The sequence below is a fragment of the Pituophis catenifer genome, unplaced genomic scaffold, assembly GCF_029215685.1.
Source record: "Pituophis catenifer annectens isolate HBS135680 unplaced genomic scaffold, rPitCat1.0.hap2 SCAF_2, whole genome shotgun sequence".
Classification (NCBI taxonomy): Eukaryota; Metazoa; Chordata; class Lepidosauria; order Squamata; family Colubridae; genus Pituophis; species Pituophis catenifer.
In genome coordinates, this window is record NW_027256882.1 from 189647023 (window position 1) to 189674642 (window position 27620).

At 36.2% G+C, this 27620-nt stretch overlaps 1 protein-coding gene across 1 annotated transcript in view; it reads right to left on the minus strand.

Moving 5' to 3' along the window:
* The window catches only part of GPR156 (G protein-coupled receptor 156), a 42030-nt gene extending 24230 nt beyond the window's left edge, over nucleotides 1–17800 (minus strand). Inside the window, exons 1-5 of the mRNA XM_070938371.1 lie at nucleotides 17666–17800; nucleotides 10544–10680; nucleotides 9356–9491; nucleotides 6677–6787; nucleotides 4691–4816 (exon numbers count right to left, since the gene is read on the minus strand). Coding sequence (XP_070794472.1) covers nucleotides 4691–4816; nucleotides 6677–6787; nucleotides 9356–9491; nucleotides 10544–10680; nucleotides 17666–17800 — 645 coding nt within the window. The remainder of the gene's footprint in view (nucleotides 1–4690; nucleotides 4817–6676; nucleotides 6788–9355; nucleotides 9492–10543; nucleotides 10681–17665) is intronic.
* Nucleotides 17801–27620: the final 9820 nt, after the last annotated feature.

Here is a 27620-nt window from a genome sequence, read left to right on the forward strand (position 1 = left end):
CCAAATAAATTGGGACAGATAATTCTCCAGTTTGTCCCATCCAGAAAGCAATCTGTGAGAGGAAAGTTAGACATTTATAATTAAAAACTGAGCCTGACTGGCGCAGCAGACTAATGCTACTGTTAAAGGTAGTATTTAGCTTCCAGCTGCCTGCAATTACTGCGAGTTCAATTCTCGCCAGGCTCAGGGTTGACTCAGTCTTCCATCCTTTCTAAGGTAGGTAAAATGAGGACCCAGATTATGGGGGCAATAAGATGACTTTGTATAAATATACAAAAGTATGAAGGCTATTGCTTAACGCATTGTAAGCCGCCCTGAGTCTCCAGGAGAAGGGCGGCATATAAATTTTAAAAATTAAAAAAAAATTAAATTCAAATTAAAAAAAAAAAAAGATTGACTCAGCCTTCCATCCTTTCTAAGGTAGGTAAAATGAGGACCGGTTTGTGGGGGCAATAAGCTGACTTTGTATAAAATATACAAAAGTACGAAGGCTATTGCTTAACGCCTTGTAAGCCGCCCTGAGTCTCCGGAGAATGGCGGCATATAAATCAAAATAAAATAAAATAAAAAATAAATAAAATAAAACACTATGCCTGAGTCAACTGACTCTAGAAGCTATTGCTGGGTATTCACATGACTCCAATTATATGGTCAGGTTCAAAAGGTTATTTGATATGAGTGTACAGATGTGGCACTTGTAATGGTATGTGGTAATGACTTGGGATACAGGGGAAGAGATTCTGTCTAGGGGATGGTCAGATAAGACAGGGCATAGTCTGCAGTTGTATAATGGGCAGATTAAGAAGCTCAGAAGTTTTCAGGCAGTAAAGGAGATGGCAGGAGATTTGTACTTTCAGGCTTACAAGATTCTGTTATTGCAGCCTTACATTAAAATAGAATTAGTTCATCTGGTCTGTATTTTTAATCTGGTCTATCTGGGACTGACACACCAGAGACAGCATTAACAGAATGCACTTACTAACCTTGTAATTCTGGGGGCTCTAGGAAACCAGATTTCCTGCTTTACTTTCCCTTGGACCAGTTTCATGGCTTGGGCAAGCTCTTCAATTTTAAATAATATCTGTTTATCTTTAATCATCATGCTGTAAGAGATAATCGGTTCCCTTTCAAAAGCACCAAGCAATATTTTCCTTGTGTTGGTGAAACATTTATCTACACTTCCTGGTGTCAAGGTCAGAGATAAAGCAGAAGAAACCTGGCAACTGTCCAAGGTAGAGGAAGCATTTTGGAGTGTATGAGCTGATATAATGTTATTTAGAAAGGTTCTCACATTTTGGTATTGTTGGTTTGCTAAAAAAAACAATTGAATCACTGTCTGGCAGTTATAGTTCAATTTAATATGAACAAAGGTCAATGGCTATGAAGTAGTTGGCTTAGAAAAAAGGGACAGTTTATGGAAATTCATCTTCCCACAGCTATACTGTTATTACAAAAAGCCAGAACTTACTGTATTTTATTATAGTGTTGTAAACTCATTTAGGTGAGATGGGCGGTATAGAAATTTAATAAATAAATAAGTGTTCATATTGATATATCAGGTTCCTTTTATTATCTGATCTTAAGGGAATACAACATTTGATGTTTACTGGCTGCTTATTAATTAGTTGGGAATTAAGTAGGTTGGGAATCATTTGTATTTTTCTTGAAAGAATCCTCTAAAGACATCAAAAGTTTTCTTCAGATCCTCACTTTTTACAGAAATAATCAAATAGTTACAAGGCAATATATTCTTCAGAATAGCCAGTGTGCAAAGGGTCCATAATTTTCATTACAGAGAAGAAAATTTGACATTTAATCCAATTGCTGGAAGAGTACTTTGTAACTGCTTACTGGAGATTGGCCTCAGTAGAAAACTTTTGAAATGAAGAACTCATTCATCTACAGTTGTTTTGTTGCTTTGACTGGTTTCAAAGCTCCAGAGCTGGTTCTGTGTTGTTGTTTTCCTACCCATAGTGTCAGATGCTTTTCAGTGGCAGGTCAGGAGTTTAAATTTATAAAATAGATAAAAGAAATTCAAATAAGATAAAATAGGATTTCAAGAATAAGAAAACAATAACAGAAGCTGAATAAAATGAATATATCTCCAGAGCTAACTAAAGAAGCTGCTAGTCCAACACCATTTTAGGGAGGGGAAAGCCAACCAATAATACTTTTCACTTCATTCCTTTTCCACATAGATGCCTGGACAGATTTTTGTTTAAATCATGCATTCAAAAGTCCTTTTTCTCATTTACAGTCACAATTCTCATTCATTCTTGGGTCTACAAATGGCATAATGACTTAATTTTTTTGGTATTATCTAGTTTTGTCATAGCATCCATTCATATCTTCTGAGTACTTTTTGGTTCTTTCATTATCATTCACTGGAATACAACAATGCAATTATGACCAACCAAAAGATTCCTTCTTTCTAACACTCACAAGAACCTAGGTGACACCAATTTATTATTTCAAGCATATGTTTAGCTCTTTCGTTCATAATTAAAGCTAAACCTACTCTTTCCTACATGTATTCAACCTCACTCCACAAGACCCGACTACCTACCTTCAGATCTATTATATTCTCTCCCTTTCTTTTAGATCTACAAACACTATTTCTCATTCATACTCCTTATCATTTACTTGCCTTACTATGTGTTAGTGGTTTCTGTAATTTATTATTAAATGCACAGACAGAAAAACAAAACTAAGTACTGCACCTTTCATTTCAAAATGAAGCATTTTGTATTGTATCTTTTCTAGGCCAATTATCTCTAATAGTTACATAATGTTGTTAAAATCATTCATTGGATTTTACAAAACTCAAAACTGGAAAAGGGAAATTTTTTTTTTTTTTTTGGCTTTCTGTCTGCTATTGGAAATCCTCACAAAGAGATTTTGTGATTTACCAATTCTTAGCACAGAAACAGATATCTAAGCGCATTCCTTGGGTTCTTCCTCACTACATTCAAGAATGCAACTAGTCCCTCATCAAGCAAGATCATATGGCTGCTACTGAATTTTTTTGAGCTTGCTTCAAGTAATGCACAGCACAAATTGTTCTTGCAGTTGGAGGGGATTCCCTAGGATTATGCAATAGTGATTACATACCACCAGGTCACGTTTAACTCTTAGTGATCGCATAGATATTCTCCATGAACTCAGTAATGACAGAAAAATCGATGTAAATATTAAGATCCAGAAAGTTTTCTGGGCATTTTCTTATACAACTGCTTCACAGATTCTAAAATTCCAGCTTAACATTCAAATTATTTTTCTCATGACTCCAATTAATCCTTTGGTTCTGCAAATCTTGGTTTACAACTGAGTGAAACTATATTTCATAATTAATAATTAATTTATTCTGGAGATGTGCAGAGTTTACTATACATATACTATACATTCTATATACTATTCTATACATTCATTTCTAGCAATTGAATTTCTTCACAATCCCAAACTTAAGAATGCAGGGATCATCATTAAAAGTCAGCCTAGTTGGACCTTTCTCCTTGAACATTTGATGAGACAAATTTATATGTTTGCTTCCTGGCACATGTAGAATTTGATGGTTAACTGGTTTTGTAATTGTTCTGGGGAAGGGTATTTTCAAAATAGGGATACTTGATCCAAAAGATCAAGTATTCAAAAGATTCTCATCTCCTATAGTCTGTAGCCCTACCTTTTTCCTGTACTGTTTCAAATGGTTTTCCCCCCCTGAGATTAGCAATTATCTACGTGCCTTTTTAAAATCTCAGTGCCTTTTATACTACTTAAAAGAGAATTCTGATGAACTTGTAATTCTGTGAATGGGGTTTCCATGGAGATATAGCAAACCGAGGAAGGTGAACAGACAGGTTTTTGCAATCCAATAAAGATTGCCCACGTATGCTCCAGGCAGCTGTTCCTCATGAAGTTTTCCACAGGTTTGAGCACCAGGAGATAGTGGGATCAGTCACCTTGCTGACAATCACAGTGAAGCTTTTTAAATGCAAGTTTAAGTTCAAACCTCACTTTCTAATCACTTTTGGAAATTGCCTATTGATTATCTTAAAGCTATCAGAGACCTTTGGAACGACAAGTTTGAAAAGTCTTCATCAGATGAATTTATCTTCAACCTTGAACCAAAAAAATTAATTAAGCTTGCGAATGTAAAATAATTTAAAATAAACAACAAAAACCTACATGTTTTTGATCTAGAAAAGTTATAAATGGATTAAGGGTCCAAATAAATTTGGGATATTTTTAATCTAAAGTTATGGAATTCATAGTAAAAATTAACAACTCCTCCTGCGAAACAGTTTTATTTTGGCTATTTTAGTATTGCAAATTATAACAAAAGTGATGATTTTAGAAACTGAATATCAGAGGTTACTAAAGATTTTAAGCAGAATACAAGCCTGATGTTAGCTAATACATAAAATAAATAAAATGTGGTATATTCTTAACTCTGTGTATGTGTACATGTCTTGCAGATAATTTCTGGTTTGCCATGTCAATTTTTAACTTGGAAATTATCCATGAATAACTTGCATTAATTCAGAGATGCTCACATACGCATAGGGAGCAGAAATATCCCATTTTTATAGTAACAGACAATGTGTACATTTTCCATCATGATTCAAAACAAGAAGATTAACATTTATTATTTGATATTCAGTCCTCTAATTTTAATCTTTCTCTGTCTTACCTTCACATCTGCATTAAGATTTTGGAGACATTGGACTGGGTCCAAGGAGATCCATATTAAGAGCAGGATAATATCAGCCAGAACTAATAATGATAACATCACCAGCAGCTGAAAATCTTTGATAATCTGCAATGCAAATATTCAATATGCCCATTTCATGAGGTATTCATAATTTCTTTACAAAAAATGTGATATTTTTCTTTAGATTTGACAACTATCAGTCTGATTGTTTCTTTAGTAATTCAGTCTGCTTAAGGACCAATGTAGATTGTTCACCTCTGTGAAGCCCTCCTTCCAAATCCAGTCCCACTCAAGGTCAACAATCTGATGATGCCACTTTCTTTCTGCACAGAATTATAGAAGTTAGAAATATAGAGTGATCTAGCATAGTGGGATAAAATATAATTAACACATACAAAATATAGGATTAATAACAATACCCAAAACTGATGCAAGCATAACTACTCTCTTCCAAGGGAAAATATAAAATACAGTAATAAAACTTGTTAAGTCAAGCAAGCCTTTGCAAAGGAACAGCAAAGTAAAGGAAAGATTGGAAATTTGCTTAGACAGACTCACAATTATATAGATTAAAGATCAAAACAATATATTTCCAAAATAGACAGAAATGAAACATCAATCTAAAATTAGATTGTAAGAAACAACTCTTGTTGACTTTTGCTGGAAATATTTTTTAAAATAATTTTTATTAAAAATATTACATAGAACATAAAAACCACCACAAACAAATAAAAAGAAAAACCAGTGGGGAAAAACACAGAAGTGCAGAAAGGAAGAACAAAAAGAAATAGGAAGATAAAACTTTGGATTGCCTTTCCAACAAATATAAGCACAATTACTAAATTATCTCTTACTCTATGATCACAAAAGAAAGCTCACTGTTTTCTATTATCCCATTTTTTCTAATCAAAACTACAAATTATAATTGCATTTTTCCACTTTATGTAAAAATTCTATAATAAGGACCGAATCAGTCATGACTTTTGCTGGAAATGTTGATGATAATCACATATATATGAATAAAATGGGGTATAATAAATAAAGATAAATGTAGAAATTAATTCCAATAAGGTTTATCAGACCATAAAGTTGTAAGAGATAAAACAGATGAAACCTAACAAGAGACCATACCACTTAGACATCGAACTAATGTTTTGGGAGTGGGGAGCAAAGGAATCTATTTCTATAAATTAGGTAAATGTTGGCATTTGATGCAGACCGTAAATATTGTCACTGAGGTACGTTGGTATTCACCACTAATATGCCTCAAAGTCTGATTCAACACAGTGCTAACCAATAGTTTTCCCTCAAGATGACAATAGAAATGTTCTATAGGTATGTTTCACAAGGCATCTTGCTCTCACAAATGCCCAAACTCCTGGACTAACAAAACTTTCTCCCCACCTTTCCAAAGAAAATTAAAATAAATTGCTAACAACCTTATTCTTATTCAGTATATTGTGTGTCCATGTATCTGTTCCTTTGTCAACATATAGTAGTATGAACTCTTATTATGGCAGGAAACGATTCTGCTGGGCAAAGCACTATTCTTGCTTCTTTTAGGCTTTCAACCAGGCACCTTTTCTTTTTTGCAACTACTCCAGTTGCAATAGAGCCTTCCAATTTATGAGGGTGAGCAAAGTAATGGCTTGCTTGAACCAGTGATTGGGAGGAAGGATGAGGCAAAAAATGAATAATAAAACCACAACGTCTAATCATATCTGGTTTCTATGTGTCTAAATAGAAACCATGTAGAATTACAGTCAAATTTATTAATAAAATTGTGTGCATTTTCCCCCATAATAGTTGGGTTGCAGTAGATACTGATCAACTTTGTGCTCAGAAGTATGCTCAAGCAAGAGCAATTTTTAAAAAACCAGCCTGCATGCAAACTTCAGCATGGCAACAACAAGAACTATCACAAAAAAGTCCAGCTTTGCTCCTCTTTCTGTGTGCAAGACTTACCACTCTTTTGTCTGGAACCTTTTGAGTGAATACTCTGTATAAACGCCAACTCTTTCCCAGGATAGGGCCCAAAGCCAAGGAACCACTTATGTATAATATACAAATTCTCACCTGTTGGAATGGGAAAGATCCATCAGTAAAATGTAAAATTACATGGTAGGGGAGATTTGGAATATTCCTGGATGAGTGATATGCAACCTATTCTAGAAGACACCGCACATTTTCAAAAGAGCAAGAGTATACAAACAAAAGAGTATACAAACAGAAGATAACTGACACAGCAAATTCATAATTAAAGCTCCAAGTTATTCCTAAAACTCAAGCTGTAACCGCAACTGGATAGACAATAGATACTGTAATCTGTTACAAAGGAAGCCACATTTAAAAACTTATCTTAAAAACACGTACACTTAAGTATCTACGAGGAAGGGAATGGGGACAAGGGATAAAACAGGAACCATGATGCCTGGGAGTGACCTATTTGCATCAGAACTTAAATATGAAGTGAGGAGCTGCATCATAATTCATAGCTGGCACATATATCTCTATCATCTGACTGCCTGAAAGTTTATTTGGGATGAAGAACCTACTGAACTACATTCACCCAAAGTACTAGGCCCCCATTATTTACAGAACAAAACCAGAATGACTGGATTCACATCAATTATAAATTGTCATTGCAGACTGTAGTGGCTATATTTATGTAACACCAAAACTTAATTTGTTTGGTTGTGGCCTAGTAAATTATCTGAACCTAGCCAATGATTTAGATGACCAGGCATAAGAAATGGCAGTGCTAATATAAACCTGTTTCTTCTGATCACTTGCTAGGACAGGAGTTCTCCAACTATGGATTTGAACTCCCTCCCAAGAAACCAGCAACTTCAGCAAAGGGTTACAATTTTTTAAAATCAGATGAGGCTTCCCCAGACAGAGTGGGAATCGATCAACCTAGCTCTGAATTTTGCTCCTTACTTATGCAAATTTGAAATATGCAAATGCTGTATTGCAAATTTGGAGAACTGAGATATACAGATTAAGGATTAAAAATAAGTGGTATGTTTGATTCTTGCCCAACCCCATCTCCAAAAAGATCATTAAAAATGAACTGTTCATATATATATATGAAGATTTAATTTGTGCACCACCTACTGACTATGGCATAAACATACCATTTTACTGCTGTGTCCGTTACTTCATCTCATCCCCAACTCACAAGTGGGAGAATCTTACATTCTCCTTTTTGTTTAAAGCCTGAATCTATATAGAATCTGCAGACTTTGTTACCCATTTCTTCAATGGGTGGAGGGGAAGGCTTTCTGCCCTTCTCACAAATGTCTGCACCAAAAAAGTGAGAACAGTTATGTTCATATATTGCCATATATCTACCCACATTGTGGATAGAGTGGACCATTGGTTTGAAAGAGGAGTAAAAGAGGTAATTTATGTTAACACTGAGCAACCCTATCTCAACAGAGGGGGAAGGATAAGACATCTGTCTACAAAGCTATCCTTTTAGCAGTTCCAAGAACATTTCACCCCATTTGCACTGTGATACAGATGACCCTGAGGGCACAGATACCCTAGTAGCCTCAAGAGCAGTGGTGGATTGCTACCGGTTCAGTCCAGATCTTGTGAACTGGTAGTAACAGCGGCGGGAGACTCCACCCATCTGCCAGGATGTCATCACAGACACTCTGCGGATGCGCAGAAGCTTCTGTGCATGTGCAGAAGCGCTGTGCGCAAGCGCTCCCATTGCAAACCGGTACAAAGGTAAATGTAACCTACCCCTGCTCAAGAGCTCTCAGGGAGAATGCTAATGACCAGATGACTGCAAAGAAATATGATCCTTCAACCCCCCCCCATCTTGTCAGAACTAATCCTTCCATCATCCCCACCATCCAACCAGAACTGATTTCTCTTGGATGAGAAGCGAAACTACTTCTTCCTCCTCAGGGGAAAAAACAGTCCATTTGCCTTTTGAAAAAGCACCTTTGAGACAACTATGATCTAGATAACAGAATTTCCACATTTAGGATTACCATACTTGAGCTGCAACATTGCACATAAACACCAGATGGCAGCAGAAGATACAGAAAACTAAATGGAGCTAAACTGGGAAGGGTTTATTCCCAATTTTGTTATGCCAGAAGAGGCATAACAAAACCTCACTACTCTTCCGGTACAAATATAGAGAAAACACTAGGCAGGCCTGATGAAAATGGGGCTGGGAGGGGAGGGTTCTCTGTATACCCGCAAATGTGGCTCTTTACCCAGTTGGTGTGATTATATGCTGTCAGATAGAAAAGTAAGAAATACTCAGATTACTATTAAGCATATTTTACAAATGTCTCTCACCTTAACTCAGTACACCCAAATCTACTTAGTTTTTGGAAAGGCTTTTTTCTTCTCTTTTTTTCCTTTTTTAAAAAAAAAATCTTTTTTTTTTCTTTTTGCATTATGCTTATTGACAGGAACCTGGAATTCTAAATGTTAGAAACTTTAAAAAATGTTTAAAATGCTTTGGAGAGGTTGCTTCTGAAAGGAAAATATTGAAAAATAAAATCTTATTCATTTCCACATATTCCTCTGTATATCAGTAAACTGCTATGTAACTAGATCACTAAGATCAATACATAATAAATCTCATGATTGGTCTCAAAATGTGCATTCACCCACTTGAATCAGCATCTCTAAGGATGGTCTGCTCAAAGGATTCTGTTTTTCAATTCCAAAGAGATACACACTACCGTAAGTCAAGCTACTCCCCAGGAGACTCACAACATTCAAGTTTGGACTAGACATTTTCACAATCCTGTAGAAGATAAAGGATAACAGAGAGAACATGAGAAAAAGAGTTATTGGAAGAAATAACTGCATTAGACTTTCCTTCCAATATGTACTACAAGAGTTTGTTTCTTGACACACTGTACCTGGATTTCACTACTCTGACTTTTCTTCCTGACTGAAAAAGTATCAGCCAGAACTGAAATGCTCCCTCCTTCCAAGTTAATTACATTTCCTGAAGTATCATCTTAAAAATGACATTTTCTTCCACTAAGAATGGAATTCCCTAATCCCCATCTCTAATTCTGGTGCAGAAGGATCCTATTGTCAGAGGTTTCTAAAGTTGTCAAGAAATTTAGGATAATTAACCATCATACTTAGTAGTTGTTTCTTCAAGCCTGAATTCTTTTAGAGCAACGATGCAAAAACTGTGAATTTTGTGCAGTCTACCAGCACCTCTTTTTCTTCAGCAGCGGTAAGGAGATAACTTTGTCATTCAACACCCAGGCTGTAAGGATACAGGTCAAACCATTGAACACCTATTGCCACTACTCAGCATTTGGCCTGTGGGATGATTGGCTCATTCTGCTTGCAATGATTTCATATAATAGTTCATTCTGAAACTTTCAAGCCATTTTTTTGGGGGGGACACTACCTTGGAAATTATTTTCTGCTATATATGTAGTTCAGAAATGTAAGAATTAATGAAATGTACATATTGTAATATTTTCTCTAGGGAGAATAGGCAGAATAGTACAACTGCCTATATAAGTAAATAAATGAAAAACCCATTCTTTCCTTAGTTTTAAATTTTCATTAGGTGAGCATTTATTGAAAATTTGGCCCTTAAAACTTCCAAGGCCCATGTATTGCTCTCTCATTGTGTTTGGTAGGTTTGACTTCACTCTCACAAGTGACAATAAGGAATCCACAGTCATGTTTACTTCAGAACCTGAAAGTCTAAAATGTATAGAACTGCTGTAAACAAAAACAAGATTCTTCTCTTGAGAAATTCTTGAATGACAAAGAATCAGAAGATCTTGCCCAGAGAGTAAAAACATAGGACTGACTTGGCCTTACCTATTTTTTCTGAAGCGAATTGTGAAGATGATGAAGAAAAAGCTGAGCAGAATTCCGCTGGTATTAAAGGCCCAGACAATTGCCAAGAGAGCCACTGAAAAGGAAGAGGTGTTCTTACAGCTGGTCTCTGAAAATGGCTGAAGAAAAAGTAAGGTAAAAGGAGTAAGAATTGCTTTGGAAATTTCTCTCCAAAAAAGATAAAGTGGCCTGCCTCATAAGAATTCGCTGTCTTTCACTGTGAATAAACTAATATTTAATATCTCATATACCAAGAACAAAGTGCCTTTGTTGTAGTCATTTCTGGGTAAGAGAAAAAATATACTTCATTATGAGAAATCCTATATTTTCTACTTTTAAAAATTACCTGTTTTATAACTGAGTCAACAATTCATATTATTTCTATAATACTGGATATGTTTCATGCAACTCTTGCATTTGTTTAGAATGTAGATTAAACATGATGTCATGACACAATTAAGCTAATCCCTAAATTGACCTGGTCAAAAACACTGAGGCAGCATGATTTTAAGTGACTTACAAAACAAAGCATGTTTTGAAGTCTTTAGGGCTTGATTATGGAGAAAATACTGAATATTAATTCTTTATCTCCTTTCCCTACGTAAGAAACCACATGCCTGTGAAGAAATTTAACAAATTCTCAAGACAGCAACATGTAATGCTAACGGAAGATTTCTGCTGCATCAGTTATTTTATCTAGAAGCAGGAGGTCCAACAGATTTCGGACCTCTCTTGCTGGGAGATTACAATACATAGATGCTCCAAAAACTCCATATTTGGCCCATGCTGTTTAACAATTTTATCAACAAGAAAAGAGAAAACTGGACTTCCAGTGGCACAACAGGCGTTGGAAGACATTCCTTTGGAAACGCCAACCCCGGATCACGTTAAAACCGCTAGGACAGTGCAAATCAGCTGTCTAGCGGTTTGGATACTTTCCCCTCAGGAAAAGGGGGGAAGGTGAGCAGCCGGGCGAAGGTAGAGCTCCCCAAGACCCACAGGAACAATTCTGGGGTTCGAAGGGTGAGAGCTCCCTAGAAGCCTGACAGAGCTCCAGATCCGGGACACTTGTGCTTTAAGCAGAACAAGACGCCGCAACCACCCCTACAACAATTTCTTAAAAAACATCGATTCAAAAGCAGGCAAAAGCAGGAGTGATTATAACCGCAAGTACTAAACTTTAACTCTGATTGAGCTCTACTTCCTTCTGAGATCATTAAGAGGGAGAAAAGAAAAAGGGAAAGGAAGATGGCACCATAACTTTGAAGGGGTGTGGAAAAGTGAAAGTTAAGAGGAAAGTGCTCGTTAGCGCTGGCAGCCCGTTCAAAATTAATGGACTTTACTTCAGAAGAATTAAGATTTAAAGATTAAAGAATATAGTACTGACTTTTTACAAAGTATAATATTTACAACTAATTGGACTTATTGGACTTGTTGATTTGGCTGTGGAAAAAGTGCAATTTGAAATTTAGAAAATGGCTTCAAAGCAAATAAAAACTGGTGCTCCTAAAAGTGCTGGAGGATCACCAGCTTTACCATCTAAAATGCAGTCTTTGCCAGCCCCAGCGGATTCACAAACATTGACACTTAAAGCCCTTCAGGAGGCTTTAAAGGTGCAAGCCTCTGTTTTAGAAGGAAAAATTACATCTGTTCTCCAGGAGAAAATCAAAAACGTGTCTGAGGAGATGGCTGAAATTAAGGAGGTAATTCAAATTCAAAATAAAGAAATAAGAGAATACATTGTTTTGGCGCTTCAGGGTCTGGCAGGCCATACCGAATCGTTGGAGGAAAGGGTGGAAGAAATCAATCAATCCAATGTGAGTTTGGAGAATAAAATGGGTGAGGCTCAAACCAAGATGGAAAAGGCAGACGCAGAAGTTACAATGATACAATATAGAGAGATGGAGTTTGCCCTGAGGGTAAGAGGTTTGAAAGAAAACCATCAAGAGAACTTGAAAGAGATTTTTGCAGAAGTCTTCACACAGCTAATTGGAGATTCAAAGGTAGAGATTGGATGGCAAATAGACAAAATTTACCGTGTCAATTTATGGCTTGCCAGACAGAGACAATTACCAAGAGATATTGTAATCTACTTCACTACGCGGAGGACACGAAATGAAATTTTACAGGTTTCTTATAAAAACAAACTTCATGTGGCGGGACAGGAGGTTTTAGTACTGATAGAAATCCCCCCAAAAATGTTGAGAACTAGGAAGGATTATGCCTTCTTGGTTGAAGAACTCAGAAATCGCCAGATAAAGTACAGATGGGAGGCTCCAGCTGGATTAGTGGTGAACTACTCAAGAGAAAGATATCGTCTCAATACAGTTTGGAAGGCAAGAGATTTTTATATCAATGTGTTAAAGGCTGGATGTCCACCGTCTCCAGAAATTAGAAGAAGAAAAGAAGCAGAGGTGGCAAGAAAGGGGGAGAAAGAAGGGCTTCAGGCACAAGCTCAAGGAGGGGCCTCGATTACTCAAGAAGATTTATCGCAACTTTTGGGTACTGTTCAAGCTCTGGAATTATTCGAAAAAATAGAAGAACCAAAGGATCAAAGACAGACTCGAGTGGCAACCAAACGAAAAGAGGAGGAATTAAAGATACAGCAAACTCAGTCTACAATCCAAGAAATTACAAATACAGAAGCAGTGGGAGGAGCAAGGCCGAAGAAGAAAATTCAGGAAGATTTTCAGTTGGCTGAAGTTGGCAGCTTCAAGGTGCCAAAAATCGCAACTAGATTTTTAACCTGGAATGTTAATGGCTTAAATTCACCGCAAAAGAGAAAGAAAGTATTTCATTATTTTAAACAGTTTAAAAATGATGTAATTTGTTTGCAAGAAACACATATTAGAACAAGAGACCAAAAGTATTTAATAAATGCAAGATTGGGAACACATTTTGTTGCATCTGCTCCAGAGAAGAAAAATTGTATAGTTATATGCTTAAAGAAAGACTTAATGGCTAAATTAATTGAAGCAGATGTTCAAGGAAGATATATAGCAATTGAATTGTTAATAGAAGGGAAGAAAATACTCTTAATTGGAGTATATGCACCTAATCAACAACAAGAAAAATTTTATAAGCTTTTGCATACTAAATTAATACAATGGGATTACAAATCGTGTATATTACTGAGTGATTGGAATGGAGTATTGGATACCCAGAAAGACAAAAAAGGACTCTTGCAAAATACCCAAACGCGTGCTAAATTGCCCAAATCTTTTTTTGATATGATGGATGATATGGAACTGAGAGATATTTGGCAAGAACGGAATGTTGAAGAACAAGATTTTACATTTTTCTCTGACAGGCACCAATCCTTTTCTAGAATTGACTTTATATTAATTACTAATGATTTTTTTCTAGGGTGAAGAAGACGAAGATATGTCCAAGAATTTTAACTGACCATAGTCCGGTCTGGATGGAATTAGAACATGGCAAGGGTCTTAGGAGGTCTTGGAGGTTAAATGAAAATTGATCTAGATATGAGGAAAATGTGAAAGAATGTAAAAAGTTAATGAAAGAATTTTTTGTTATGAATATGTATAAGGGCACACCCATGGAAATGGTTTGGGATGCAAGCAAAGCAAATATGAGAGGTATTTTAATATACTTGAACAATACATACAGATGTAGACAGGGATTAAAATGGATGGAGTTAGAAGAGGAAATAAAAAAGAAAGAGCAGGCGTTAATATTGAACCCAGCAGATAAGAAAACAAAAGAAGCAATTACACTATTGCAAGGGCAGTTTAATATGTTGATGGCAGATCAGGTTGCAACTAATTTGCAATATGCTAAACATAATACCTTTTGTAATGCGAACAAACCAGGTAGGTGGTTAGCATATTTGTTAAGGAAAAAACAAAAGTTACGTACTATAAAGAAAATAGAATACAAAGGTAAAGAGGTGTATCAACAAAATATGATTAAAAAAGCATTTTTAGAATTTTATACAAGGTTGTATGTTAGTGATAAAATCCAAGATATAGATATAGATAGATATTTACAGAGGGAGAATATTCCTACAATTACAGATGAGCAAAGGGAAAGATTGAATCAACCGATAACCTCCGAGGAAATTCTCTTGGTAATCAAGCAGTTAAAAGTTGGTAAGGCTCCTGGAACAGATGGTTTGACAGCTGTTTATTACAAAAATTTGCAGTTAGAAATGGTGGAACCACTTAGGAAACTATTTAGTAAAATACAATCCGGAGGAGAAGTACCCCCATCTTGGAGAACAGCCTTTATTTCTTTGATCCCAAAAGAGGATCAAGATCATAATCAGCCAAAAAATTATAGGCCTATATCGTTACTTAACACAGACTACGAGATTTTTGCTAAAATATTAGCAAATAGGTTAATGTCAATCATGCAACAAATGATTCACAATGATCAATCAGGATTTATAAATGGGAGACAAATGAAAAGCAATGTAAGGCAAATTGTTAATATATTAAGAGTATTTGGGGAAGAATAACCAAGTCCCTGCAGTGCTTATATTTTTGGATGCGGAGAAAGCATTTGATAGATTGAATTGGCATTTTTTACTGAAAATAATACAAAAGATGCAGTTTGGAGAGTATTTTACACAATCCATTAAGGCAATATACCAGAAACAAACAGCACAAATAATAATTAATGGTAGCTTAACAGAAACTTTTAACATTGAAAAGGGGTGTCCCCTGTCTCCATTATTGTTTATTTTGACTTTGGAACTTTTGTTGAATAAAATACGTGAGTCAGACAAAATAAAGGGAATTAAAATTAGGCATTATGATTATAGACTAAGAGCATTTGCAGATGATTTGGTTGTTACTTTAACCCAACCAGTGCAATCAGCTATAGGCTTAATGGATATAATTAATCAATATGGACAAGTATCTGGATTTAAAATAAATACGGGGAAAACAAAGATAATAACTAAAAATATGACTATAAATAAAAAAAAATGAATTAGAAAGAGTAACAGGATTTGAAATAGTAAAAAAGGTCAAATATCTAGGTATTTATATTACAATTTCAAATGTAAAATTATATAAGTATAATTATGAACCGTTATGGCGAAAAATTCAGAAAGAGATGGACAACTGGAAAAAACTACAATTATCTTTGTTGGGAAGAATAGCAGCAGTAAAAATGAATGTTTTGCCTAAAATTTTATTTCTTTTTCAAATGATACCTATACTTAAAAAAGATGCAAATTTGAGGGAATGGCAAAAGGGTATTAATAACTTTGTTTGGGCAGGGAAAAGACCGAGAATAAAATTAAAAATAATGCAAGATATACGTGAAAGAGGAGGTCTTAAAATGCCCAATTTAAGACTATATTATGAAGCAGAAGCCTTATCAGCAATCAGTGACAGGATTAATTTAACAGAAAGAAGAATATTGAATATTGAGGGATATGATTTGATATATGGATGGCATGCCTATTTATTATATGATAAGAAGGTGGATAAGACTTTTAAAAGTCATATATTAAGGAATGCTTTATTGCGTGTCTGGAAAAAGTATCAATACAAATTAAATGATAAGATACCTATATGGGCAGTACCCAGACATGCCATAGAGAACATAAGTGCAGAACAAAAACAAGATGTGATTACATATAAAGAGCTTCTTAATATGGAAAGAGGTACATTACAGTTAAAGTCTTTGAATGTATTAAAAGAAGAAACGATAATTCAAACATGGTTTCAGTATGGACAGTTACAAGCTAGATGGAAAGAGGATCAGAAAATTGGTATTATGCAAAATGATGAAAACTTGGTAAAACAAATCCGAGATCAGAGCCAAATGCATATAAAAAGGTTGTATAACACATTGATAGAATTAGATTCAGAAACGGAGTTAGTTAAAGATTGTATGATAATATGGGCACAAAATATTGAGGAGCCAATAATGATGGAAACGTGGGAAAAAATATAGGTTAGAAATGTAAAATTTACACAAGCCCAAAATTTGAGAGAAAATTTTTACAAAATGTTTTATAGATGGCATCTAGATCCTAAAAAGTTAGCTTGTATGTATCCAAGTTTGCAATCCAAGTGTTGGAGATGTGAGTGTGATGATGCCACGTATTATCATATATGGTGGACATGCAAAAAAAATCAAAGCATTTTGGATAAAAATATGGTGGATCACACAAAATATTCTTAAAAAGAAGATAAAGTTTACTCCACAGCTGTTCTTGCTGGGTATAATTACAGATTGTACGGTTATAGAGACTAATTTGATTTTAAATTTAATAACCGCAGCAAGACTTTTGGTGGCGCAGTATTGGAAGAAGGAAGACTTGCCTACTATTGAAGAACGGACACTAAAAGTAATGAACTTAGCAGAGATGGCCAAAATTTCAGCGTATTTGAAGGACCATTCAAATGAAAGATATATTTTGGAATGGAGAAGATGGATTGACTATATTCAAAACAAATATCGGATTAAAAAGTTTCAAATAGTTTATGAATGAATAAAGAGACTTTAGAAAGTATTTAAATTTAGTCATGTAAAAGGGGAGTTAAAAGTACAAGAGGGAGATAGGAGTTTATAGATAGTTAGCATATGTTAGTATATGATTGTTAAATGCTATACCCTGTATTTTGCTCTGGGAAGTCAGGGGGGGGACGGTTGGAGAGGGAGGGGGAGGTGGGATGGGAAAACATTTGTAAAATTTTTAAAAACTTTTTAATAAAAAAAAAGAAAACTGTGTCACATTTCATGCTGCACTTTTCTCTGGATGTTCTTACATTTTACATTGTATGTCTATACAGTATACACTGACTCAACTGTTTGATTTTTTAATTTATTTGAATAATGGTAATGTTTGGTACAGTTTATATAATGCCCATTCTATTCTGTCAAAAATGGCTTGTGCCCGAAGAGGAAAAACTCAAGAGAAAACCATCAGTATTATAACTCCAGAGAGGGCAGCCAATACAGCTGATATTTTCCTGTTATTTTCAGACTACATAGTTTAAAAGCCTGCAAGAACATTTTATTGTTCTATGAGTACTGCAAATTACTTGCACGCACAATTTGAATGATCCAATTGAACATTTTGTGTGTGTTTGGCTTTATAGTTCATTATTCATAGATACTTACAATTGTTGAAGTACAGAGATCCTTCAGAATCAGTTGCTGTTGTTCTTGGTTCTCATTGTCAAAGTTATTGTCATATAACTTGGAATAATTGAACTCCATCTCCACACCACATTCTAAGCCTTGATTCAACCACATGATCTGAGCAGAGATTAGTTAGGTCTGGTATAGGAAACAAGGTTGATCTCCAAAACTGAGACTCAGATATATGCAGTGACAGCTGAGAATTACTTGACAGAAATTTCTCTATCCTTAAAAGTCCTGAGTTCACTGATAAGAATCATGAGCAAAATTATTAGACTGTAATGATTTAACTCGGCCTCTCATTTAGTATCTATCTATCTATCTATCTATCTATCTATCATCTCATACATTTTAACATATGCATAAGAAAAGATTGAAAATAGCTGAATGAAGTCTTTGTTCACCCACATGGCACACTCACTACTATATCAGACTAGCTATTGTACGTATTTATTTTAAAAATCCTGTGTTTTGTAAAGTGTGAAAAGTGAACTACAAATCTCTCTCTCTCTCTCTCTCTCTCTCTCTCTCTCTCTCTCTCTCTCTCTCTCTCTCTCTCTCTCTCTCTCTCTTAAACCAATATAGTTGCCCTTAATCTTGACTGTTGTTAATGAGTAAGCAAGCTAGAAATCGTGTAAACATATTTATAAAAATTATTTGACCTAGAACACCATGAGAGAGAGAAAAAGAAAATGCTGGTTTTACCTTCTGTAGCTGTACTCACTCCTGGGTTCAGTTACCGGTACTTTTGGTCACAGCAGCCCTTGTCTGACATGCGAGGTTCCTCTGGTAACCCTTAATTCTGCTCCCTGCTGCAGACGTGTGTCCTGCAATTGAAGGTCAAGGCAGGAGAGCTCAGGTGGAGGGAAGTGTTTGGCCAAGCCCACTCCTTCTCCCTCTCCTCAGCCTGCAGTCATAGAAAGGGTCTCCTGGAAAGCACCAGTTCCAGCCTTTCTCTGGGCAGGGGCATGTAACAAAACTGCAGAACTGTCCCTATTGGTCCCTACAATTACATACCTGACCTTGAGAATGTTGCTTATTATGAGTGTAGATGTGGTATCAGAAATAATCTTTTTTTCCTGCTGTTAATTTGCCCTGACTTGATGTTATGCGAGAATGGAGGTGGGGAAGATATTCAGACAAGGTACTGTAACTTATATCATGCTAGCAGAAAAAACAAAAGAGAGTGCTGAGTGGTCCAGCATGATCGCTGAAACGAAGTTACGATGAAGAACTATAACCTTGGGAGAAACTGTGTTGCCAATTAACCCAGATTTGCAGGTTTGAAGGAACACGATCTCTGCAACATTGCAAAACTCAGGAAAGACGGGTCTCCGTCATCGGTCAACTCTTTCTTCCATTCTTCTCCACCCAGCCCAATTTCATTTTTGTCAGATGTAAATGCCTTATTCTCTAATGTGTAAATAGTACATAAATGGGGTATCAGGGGTTAACTTATTCTTCACTACTTAATGTATTCATAATTCACCACTCCCACTTATAGCTCCACCCATTGTATATATAAGGAGCTACCTACACCCTTTTCTTCGCTTCTATCTGTGAATATTCAGTGAATATAGAATGCCTATTGTAAATAAAAGGAACTCTATTTAAACCGTTAACTCTTACTAATATTATTGAGTCTGATCCTGAAAAATATTGCAACAAGCTGGTAGCAGAGGATGGTTAATTGACTCAATAAAAACTTAAAAATGTCTAAGAAAGATAGGCCCAACACCAGGGCCTACAGCAAAGAAATGGAAACAGAACAAGAAATAATCAACGAATCCACAAACGCAATTTCGAGAGAATCAGAAGAATACACCACTGGAGACGAAGAAATAATAGATGAAAATGATGACCAGGAGGAAATCGAAATAGAGAATAACGAACTCAGGTCAGAGATATTAAAACTATTAAAGAGCCAGAAGAATGATGAAAGCCTCATCGCGAAACTCCAAGATATGCTGAAGAACAGCGGAGCAGCGAGAGAGAAAAACATCACTAATGAGAAGTCTAAAGACCCAAAAATAGTGAGTGATATGACTGCAGAGAAAGTCATTACAAAGAAGAAAAACGGTGATCCCGCGCGAAATTTTGAATGGCAGCCATCTTGGTTTCAACAGGCCTCCAAGGTGAGCGAAGCAGAGCCAATCAAAATGCTCAATTCAAAATTTCTGGCGCGAAAAACGTTACCAGACAACGAAAATGAAAAAGAAGATTCAAACCTCTCAGAAGAATCAGAATCAGAAAGTGAAGATGATTCAACGAACTCCCAAATAAAATCAGCAATGAAAACGCTTTTTGCTGCATTTGGACCAAAACTAAAAATTACCAAAGAACTACCGAAGAAACGAACGAGCAAGCCGATGCCTCAAGACCTGCCCGCTCCCATCCTGACTTCGAGAGCGCCGACGCCCGAACCCAGAGAGCCTTGCCGATACCGCCCTACACCACAGACCGAAACAAGCGCCAACGCCCCCAAAAGAAAAAGAAGAGCAGCCACCGTCATCAGGACTCCCAAAATCGAACCAGAGACCGACTCGTCTGAAGAGGAACAGAACGAGCGAGCCGCAATGGAGAGAACCTTCCACGATGACTCCAAAGAAGAAATGGACAACGCGCATGCGCAAAACTACGCAGACGGTCCGGGAAGACATGAACTGGCGAGAAGACCATGCAGACTCGTTGCGAGCATCCCCATGCCGTTTTGCAATTTTCTACACTTGCGAGACCACGGACTACCTCAGGTTGTAAGTAATGGACAAAATAATGTCGGAAATTTACCCAATGACTTCCCAAAGCTAAGGGTTGATGGCATTAATTTGCAAGAATGGTATCAACAGCTCCAGGTTGTCTTTATGAAGGAAAACTTACTGTTTTTTATTACTAGTCCCCCAAAAAGACCTTGGACTTTAAAAATAGATTGTTTACACCATAGAGCATTTTTCTTAATAATATCTAGTGTGTCTCCTGCAATGTATCATAGCATCAAGCCAAATCTGACTGTTTCAGAAATTATCCAATGCATGTTTAATTTGTTTCACAGCGACAGTGTAGCTACCACCACAAGAATGTCTAAGGATTTCTTTTCATCTAGGGTAAAACCAGGGGTTTCCATAAGTGAGCATTTAATATCCTTAAACAAAATAAGAGCTGAGCTGCATTTGAGGGGGGAGGTGATTTCAGACCAAACAATGAAAAGTGTTATTATCAACTCACTTGATCCATCATGGGACAGTTTTATGTCACATTTAGACACCATCAATCTAGGATATTTATCCATAGAAAGTCTATCCAATAAATTGATAGCAGAAGACAATTCAAGAAGGAATCGTTCTAGCAATCACACAGAACACAAACCATATAGGAAAGTAGCTTTCCAAGAAAAATATAATGAAACATTTAAATGTCACAATTGTGGATCCAGGGAACACAATAGAAGAGATTGTCCCAAAATTTCAAAGGAAAGACATAGGTCAGAATATAGAAACAAATACAATTATAGACAGTCTTCAATAGATAGACATAGATATAGAAGCCCACCAAATTACAAAGAGAATAGAGGGGGCAGAGATAATTCTAAGGATAGAAAATCTGGTTCACTGAATGGATTAAATAAACAAGACAACACTAAAATACTGCAAAATGAGAACAATAATTGGCTTATTGATTCTGGAGCAACTAATCACACCACTAATAACAAAAATATATTGTCTTCTTTTACAGAAGATAAATTTGTAATAAAGGTAGCTAACCAAGAAAAGGTTCAAGTATTAGGTAGAGGGAATGTAACCCTGCCTGGTCTAGGAAAAATAGAGGGGGTATTGTTAATACCTGAAATACCTCATAACATACTAAGTGCTATAAAACTAAGTAGAGATTTTGACATTAATATAGTTTTTTCAAAGGGAAAAGCGACTTTGGAGAAGAATAAAATAAATATAGGCACTGTGATGATTAAAGGAGGCCTACCTTATCTGATAACAAAAGAAAAATGGTTGCATAACATTGATTCAAATATGGAAGATTGTATTGAAGTAGATGATGAAAATATTAGCAACAGTGACAATGATGAATGTAAAATATCTCATGATCACGTAGATGCACACATTGAAAAAAAACCAAAAATAGGTAAGCCAATTCATGATGAGTGTGCTCACATCTTACATAGGAAGTTAGGACATGCCAGTTTTCCTGTAGTACAAAAAATGACTGAACACGCAGAAGGTGTCAAAATAAAAAATTGTGAAAACTATTTGGAATGCTCAGTATGTAAATCTACAAAACTAAAAACTAGTCCCAGGCCAAGAAAATCTACTAGATCAACTAACAAAATTTTTGATTTAGTACACATGGACTTAGTTGGCCCATTAACTCCATCAATCACTTATAGAAAACGTTACTTCCTGACAATAGTAGACGATTATAGCCGCTATGGGTTTGTTTATACATTAAAACACAAAGATGAAACCTTTCAAAAATTTAAGGAATTTTACAAACGCATAGAAACACAACACAATATCAGAATAAAACAAATTATGACAGATAGGGGATGTGAATTCATGTCTAAGGAATTCTCCCAATGGTTAAAAGATAGAGGAATGCTACATTACACATCTAGTCCATTTTCTGCGTTCCAGAACGGGATTGCAGAGAGAAAGAATTCCACATTACAAACCATGATTAGATGCACACTGGAAGATGCTGGCTTAAGCAAACAATTCTGGTCAGAAGCCTTACATTATTCAAATTACACACAAAATAGAACCTGGTCCAGTATTGTAAATAAGACACCATATGAAGTAATGTATAATAGGAAACCAAAATTAGCACACATGCACATATTTGGAGTCACTGCAGACGTACACATACCTAAGCAGTTGAGAAGAAAAGGAGAAAACGTATCCAGAAGACTCAGATTTATGGGATATGAGACTGGCACTAAAGGGTACAGATTCATTGATAATAATAACAAATTTATAGTTTCCAGAACAGCTGTGTTCCATGAACAGGCCAACTGGTCTAAATTACATCTTAATGAAATATTTCCAAATAAATACAAAGATACAGAATCTCATGAGAAAGGGACCATAGAAAAACAAAATATCAACAAAATATAAAAACAAAACCAAAACTTGGACAAATAGCCAACACAAAATAAAGACAGACACACTAACAAAAAAGGAAGCAAGATATTTGCATGATAACAATAGTAAACCTGAAAGAATCATTAGGAACAACAGAAATCAAATGCCAAATAAATACAAGGATTACATAATGCATATGGATGGTGAGCCAATAACACCTAATACATATGAGGAAGTGTTAAAACTCCCTCGTGAAGAAAAAGAAAAATGGGAATTAGCTATGAAGAAAGAGATGGAAAGTTTACAAGGATTAAATGTATTTACACCTGCAATTGCACCTAAAGATAAAACAATTATTGGTACCAGGTGGATATATAAAATTAAGAACTTAGAAGGAGGCAATACTCTATACAAAGCTAGACTAGTTGCACAAGGTTATGCACAGAAATATCCGGAGGACTATACTGACACGTATTCCCCCACAGTAAGAACAGAGAGTGTAAAAACAGCTCTAGTGGTAGCATCAACACTCAATCTTGATGTATTTCAATATGACATACAGACTGCGTATCTACACGCAAAACTAGATAAGGAAATATACGTAAGAGCACCTCACAGTCAATACACAAACAAAAATGAAATTTGGCTGTTGAACAAGAGTTTATACGGGTTAAAACAATCTGGTAAACGATGGTATGATTGTTTAGTAAAAGTACTTAAAACCATGGACTTCAACGCTACCACTGCTGATAACTGTTTCTTTGTCAAAAAGGGTGATGACTACATTGAATTTGTATTGATTTATGTAGATGACATTTTATATATAGGAAAGCATAAAGAGAGAAGAGAAACTTTTGTAAATAAGCTAAATGAACATTTCTCGTTGAAATCTCTAGGCAAAGTGAACAAATATCTTGGTGTCCAAATTAATAAAACTAGAAGGGGATTCAAACTCACTCAGAGAGATAAGATCATAGAACTTTTAAATAAATGCAATTTAAATAATGCCAAACCTTGTGATACTCCTATGCAAACTGATTTTCTTAGAAATACTGATGAATCTTCCCCTGAATTCAAGGACAACACATTTTATAGGTCAATCATAGGTTCACTTCTTTATATATCTAATTGGACTAGACCAGATATCGCCTTACCACTCAATTTATTATCCAGACATGTCAGCAAACCAACAATGTATCACTGGGAAGCTGTTAAAAGAATTTTAAGATATCTGAAAAGTACACTAGACTTTTGCTTAATATTAGAACCTAATGATAATAAAGAACCAAAGCTTGTATGTTACGCAGATGCGGACTGGGCTGGAGACACCTCATGCAGAAAAAGTACATCTGGTTATATTTTTCTCTTAAACAACTGTCCAGTTTACTGGTACACTGGTAAACAAGAACTAGTGGCCACTTCAACGACGGAAGCGGAATATGTTTGTTTATCCAAAGCTGCAAATAACCTTGTATGGTTTAATGATTTAATTTCAGATGTTTGGAAAAAACCTACTTTGCCTTTTGTTATGCATGAAGACAATAAAGCAGCCATTGAAATATCTAGATCTGATGCCATTGGACAAAGGTCCAGACATATAGATATAAAATTTAAACATGTGAGACAATTATCTCAGGATGGATTTATTAAAGCAGTGCATTGTGATACTTCAGAACAATTAGCTGACATATTGACAAAGCCCTTACCTTCTAAGCAGCACAAATATTTAACTTCTAAATTGTATGTCTTGTATTGTCCTGAATCTGAGTGTAATTGGTGTTGTATAACGAATCGGCATTTAGAGGGGGATTTGTCAGATGTAAATGCCTTATTCTCTAATGTGTAAATAGTACATAAATGGGGTATCAGGGGTTAACTTATTCTTCACTACTTAATGTATTCATAATTCACCACTCCCACTTATAGCTCCACCCATTGTATATATAAGGAGCTACCTACACCCTTTTCTTCGCTTCTATCTGTGAATATTCAGTGAATATAGAATGCCTATTGTAAATAAAAGGAACTCTATTTAAACCGTTAACTCTTACTAATATTATTGAGTCTGATCCTGAAAAATATTGCAACAATTTTCTTTAGTTCGCTTGCCTGAAATTTGCTACGATTTCGTGGAACTTTCGCCCGCCTTATTGCAGAATTGCCTCTCTGCCTTAGCTTTCTCTTCTAGCAACCTGGCTCCTCTTGCTTTGCGTCTGTCTGATATTGTATTGAATCGATAGAAAACGGAAATGGCACGAACACCTCTTACTCGTCTTCTTTTTAAATGGAAAAAAATGGGGCGGGGGGGAAACATGCTGGTGGGAGGGGCAAGATTGGATTGAGTCTATTCCTCTCACCCTGCAAATCTGACCAAGCCAGCCAAGCGCAGGCCCGTGGATCTCCTCGCCGGTTCTTCCTTCTCGCCGGTTCTTCCAGCCCGGGGACTGGAAGACAGGTGCTCCGCATTCCTCGCCTGTCCACCTCGTTCCGTCTGTGAACGAAACTGCGTGCGCGCTTTGGCCAATCCGATCCGGCGATGATATTGCGGGCAGAGGCATCAATTGAACAAGAGGGGCTTGGCTCAAACTGCTGGGGAGCGGCTGATCGCTTCTTCAGAGGAAACCAAAGGCTTCAAATGGGGTCTGGTAGAGTCAAATTGGAACATCAAGCCTGAAGCTGGGTTGCTATTCGAAGAGAAACGAGCAGCTTTAATAATGAATGGGACTTTCTTAGATATGAGTCACTTAGAATCGCGTTTGCCTCTTGTGTATTTTTATGACTAATGGCTGCCCGGTTTAGGCGCCACAAGATTTCTCTCCAGATAAAATGATTGGTTTTGTACATTCTTTCCCATGTGGTGATTCAAATGCCTGAGACAGAATGGGATTCGGAATTAATTAAATCATGCTTTACACCCCTCCATGGGCTCTTTCCTTACAAGACACTTTAGGAGCACATAATATTTAACCATTAAATGTTAAATTAAAAGACACTTGCTCCTGGGGAGGAAAGCTATGGCAAATCTAGACAGCCTACTAAAAAGCAGAGACATCACCCTGCCAAGGCTATGGTGTTCCCAGTTGCAATGTATGGCTGTGAAAGTTGGACATAAGAAAGGCTGAGCGCCAAAGAATTGAGGCCTTTGAACTATGGTGCTGGAGAAGACTCCTGCGAGTCCCTTGGACTGCAAGGCGAACCAACCGGTCAGTCCTAGAGGAGATCAACCCTGACTGCTCTTTAGAAGGCCAGGTCCTGAAGATGAAACTCAAATACTTTGGCCACCTAATGAGAAGGAAGGACTCACTGGAGAAGAGCCTAATGCTGGGAAAGATTGAGGGCAAAAGAAGAAGGGGATGACAGAGAATGAGGTGGATGGATGGAGTCACTGAAACAGTAGGTGTGATACCATAACATCAATGTCTGGATTACCTCAAAGTGCTGACACTAGGTCTTTACCATCTCTGGTCTTGATGGGATTGTATTTCCCTAGAAAGAGAAAGTTTAACTGCATCCAGCAAACCCATTTTCCATAATCGTAGTCTATTGCTTCTAGTATTAGCTGAATTGTGAATTGGAATTGCTATTTTAATTAACTCTTATTCAGAGTTGTTGGAATATAAAACAATTTTATTGAAGTTTTGCAAATGCTGGTGGACCTCAACAGATAAGGATTTCAACTGGAAGCGTCGCAATGAGACTGACGAACCACTGCCAAGCGGTCTTCGGACCAGAACTGTCTTGTAGGGATGAGGAAGAAGGAAAGGCACCTCGGAAGACCAAGAGGAACAGGCAAGTTCCTCGAAGGTCAGAGGAAACCATTGCGGCTGTCACAAAGCTGGGGCAACTGGACTAAGCATTGAGCAGGAGTGGTGAATGGAACAGAGTTTTTTGAAGCCGGGTGAGTGACAGCCAACCCATGGCTGAAACAACAATAAGGAAAAAAATTTTTAACTTTAAGACCCCTAGAGATAAAACAGCGGCTAATGAGCACAGGGGGAAGAAAAGAAGATTTTGAAGCGTAATCTTAAAGGGACAAAAACCAATGGAAAATTGACTTTTGAACAAAATTATTTGGAAATAATTTGGAAAATTTTAAATAACTAGAGAAATTGCCCCAAGATTGGTTAAAGGATCGGAAAGAAATAAATAGATCTTTTTTTTTCTCTTTCTTTTTCGAATTTCAAAAAAAACAAAAGAGAATGGACAATAAGCCCTATAACAGAAGTGTTGTATAAATAAAAGGAAAAAAGGAAAAAATAAGTGAGAAGAGCTGTTTAAATTTGGACTGGACTATAAAACTGATTTGATATTTTTAAAGCTAAAAAGAAAAAGAGAAGCTAAGTAAGATTGTTAATGTAGATTGAAACAAAATGGATATTTGTTAGACAATCGGAAATTGTGGATTGCAGAGAGACACCTTCAGGAATAAAAAGGAATATTGCAACTTGGTCTTTGTTTTGGAAAATTGTGAACTTTACAGATAACAGCCATGAGAACTTTTGAGGAGGATTTCTTTGTCTGCAAGCAGCTTGACTTTGGGGGGAAAAAAGGAATACAACAGAACTTTTAAAATATTAACTCAAAAAGAGTTTTTTTGGCGCAGGAAATTAGAGAAATGATTAAATCGATGTACTTGTCATGGAAATAAGAGAAATAACTACAATGTTACACGGAGGATTAAAAGCTGAGGATACAAAAGCTGAGATGGAGCATACGCAAGCGGACAAGGAAATGAAGATGGACAAGCCAGACATAGAGGCTGAAAATAAAGAAGATAAAGACAATGTGATTAAATATGAAGAAGTAACTGAACATGTGGATAGTAATAATAAAAAGGAGGTTTT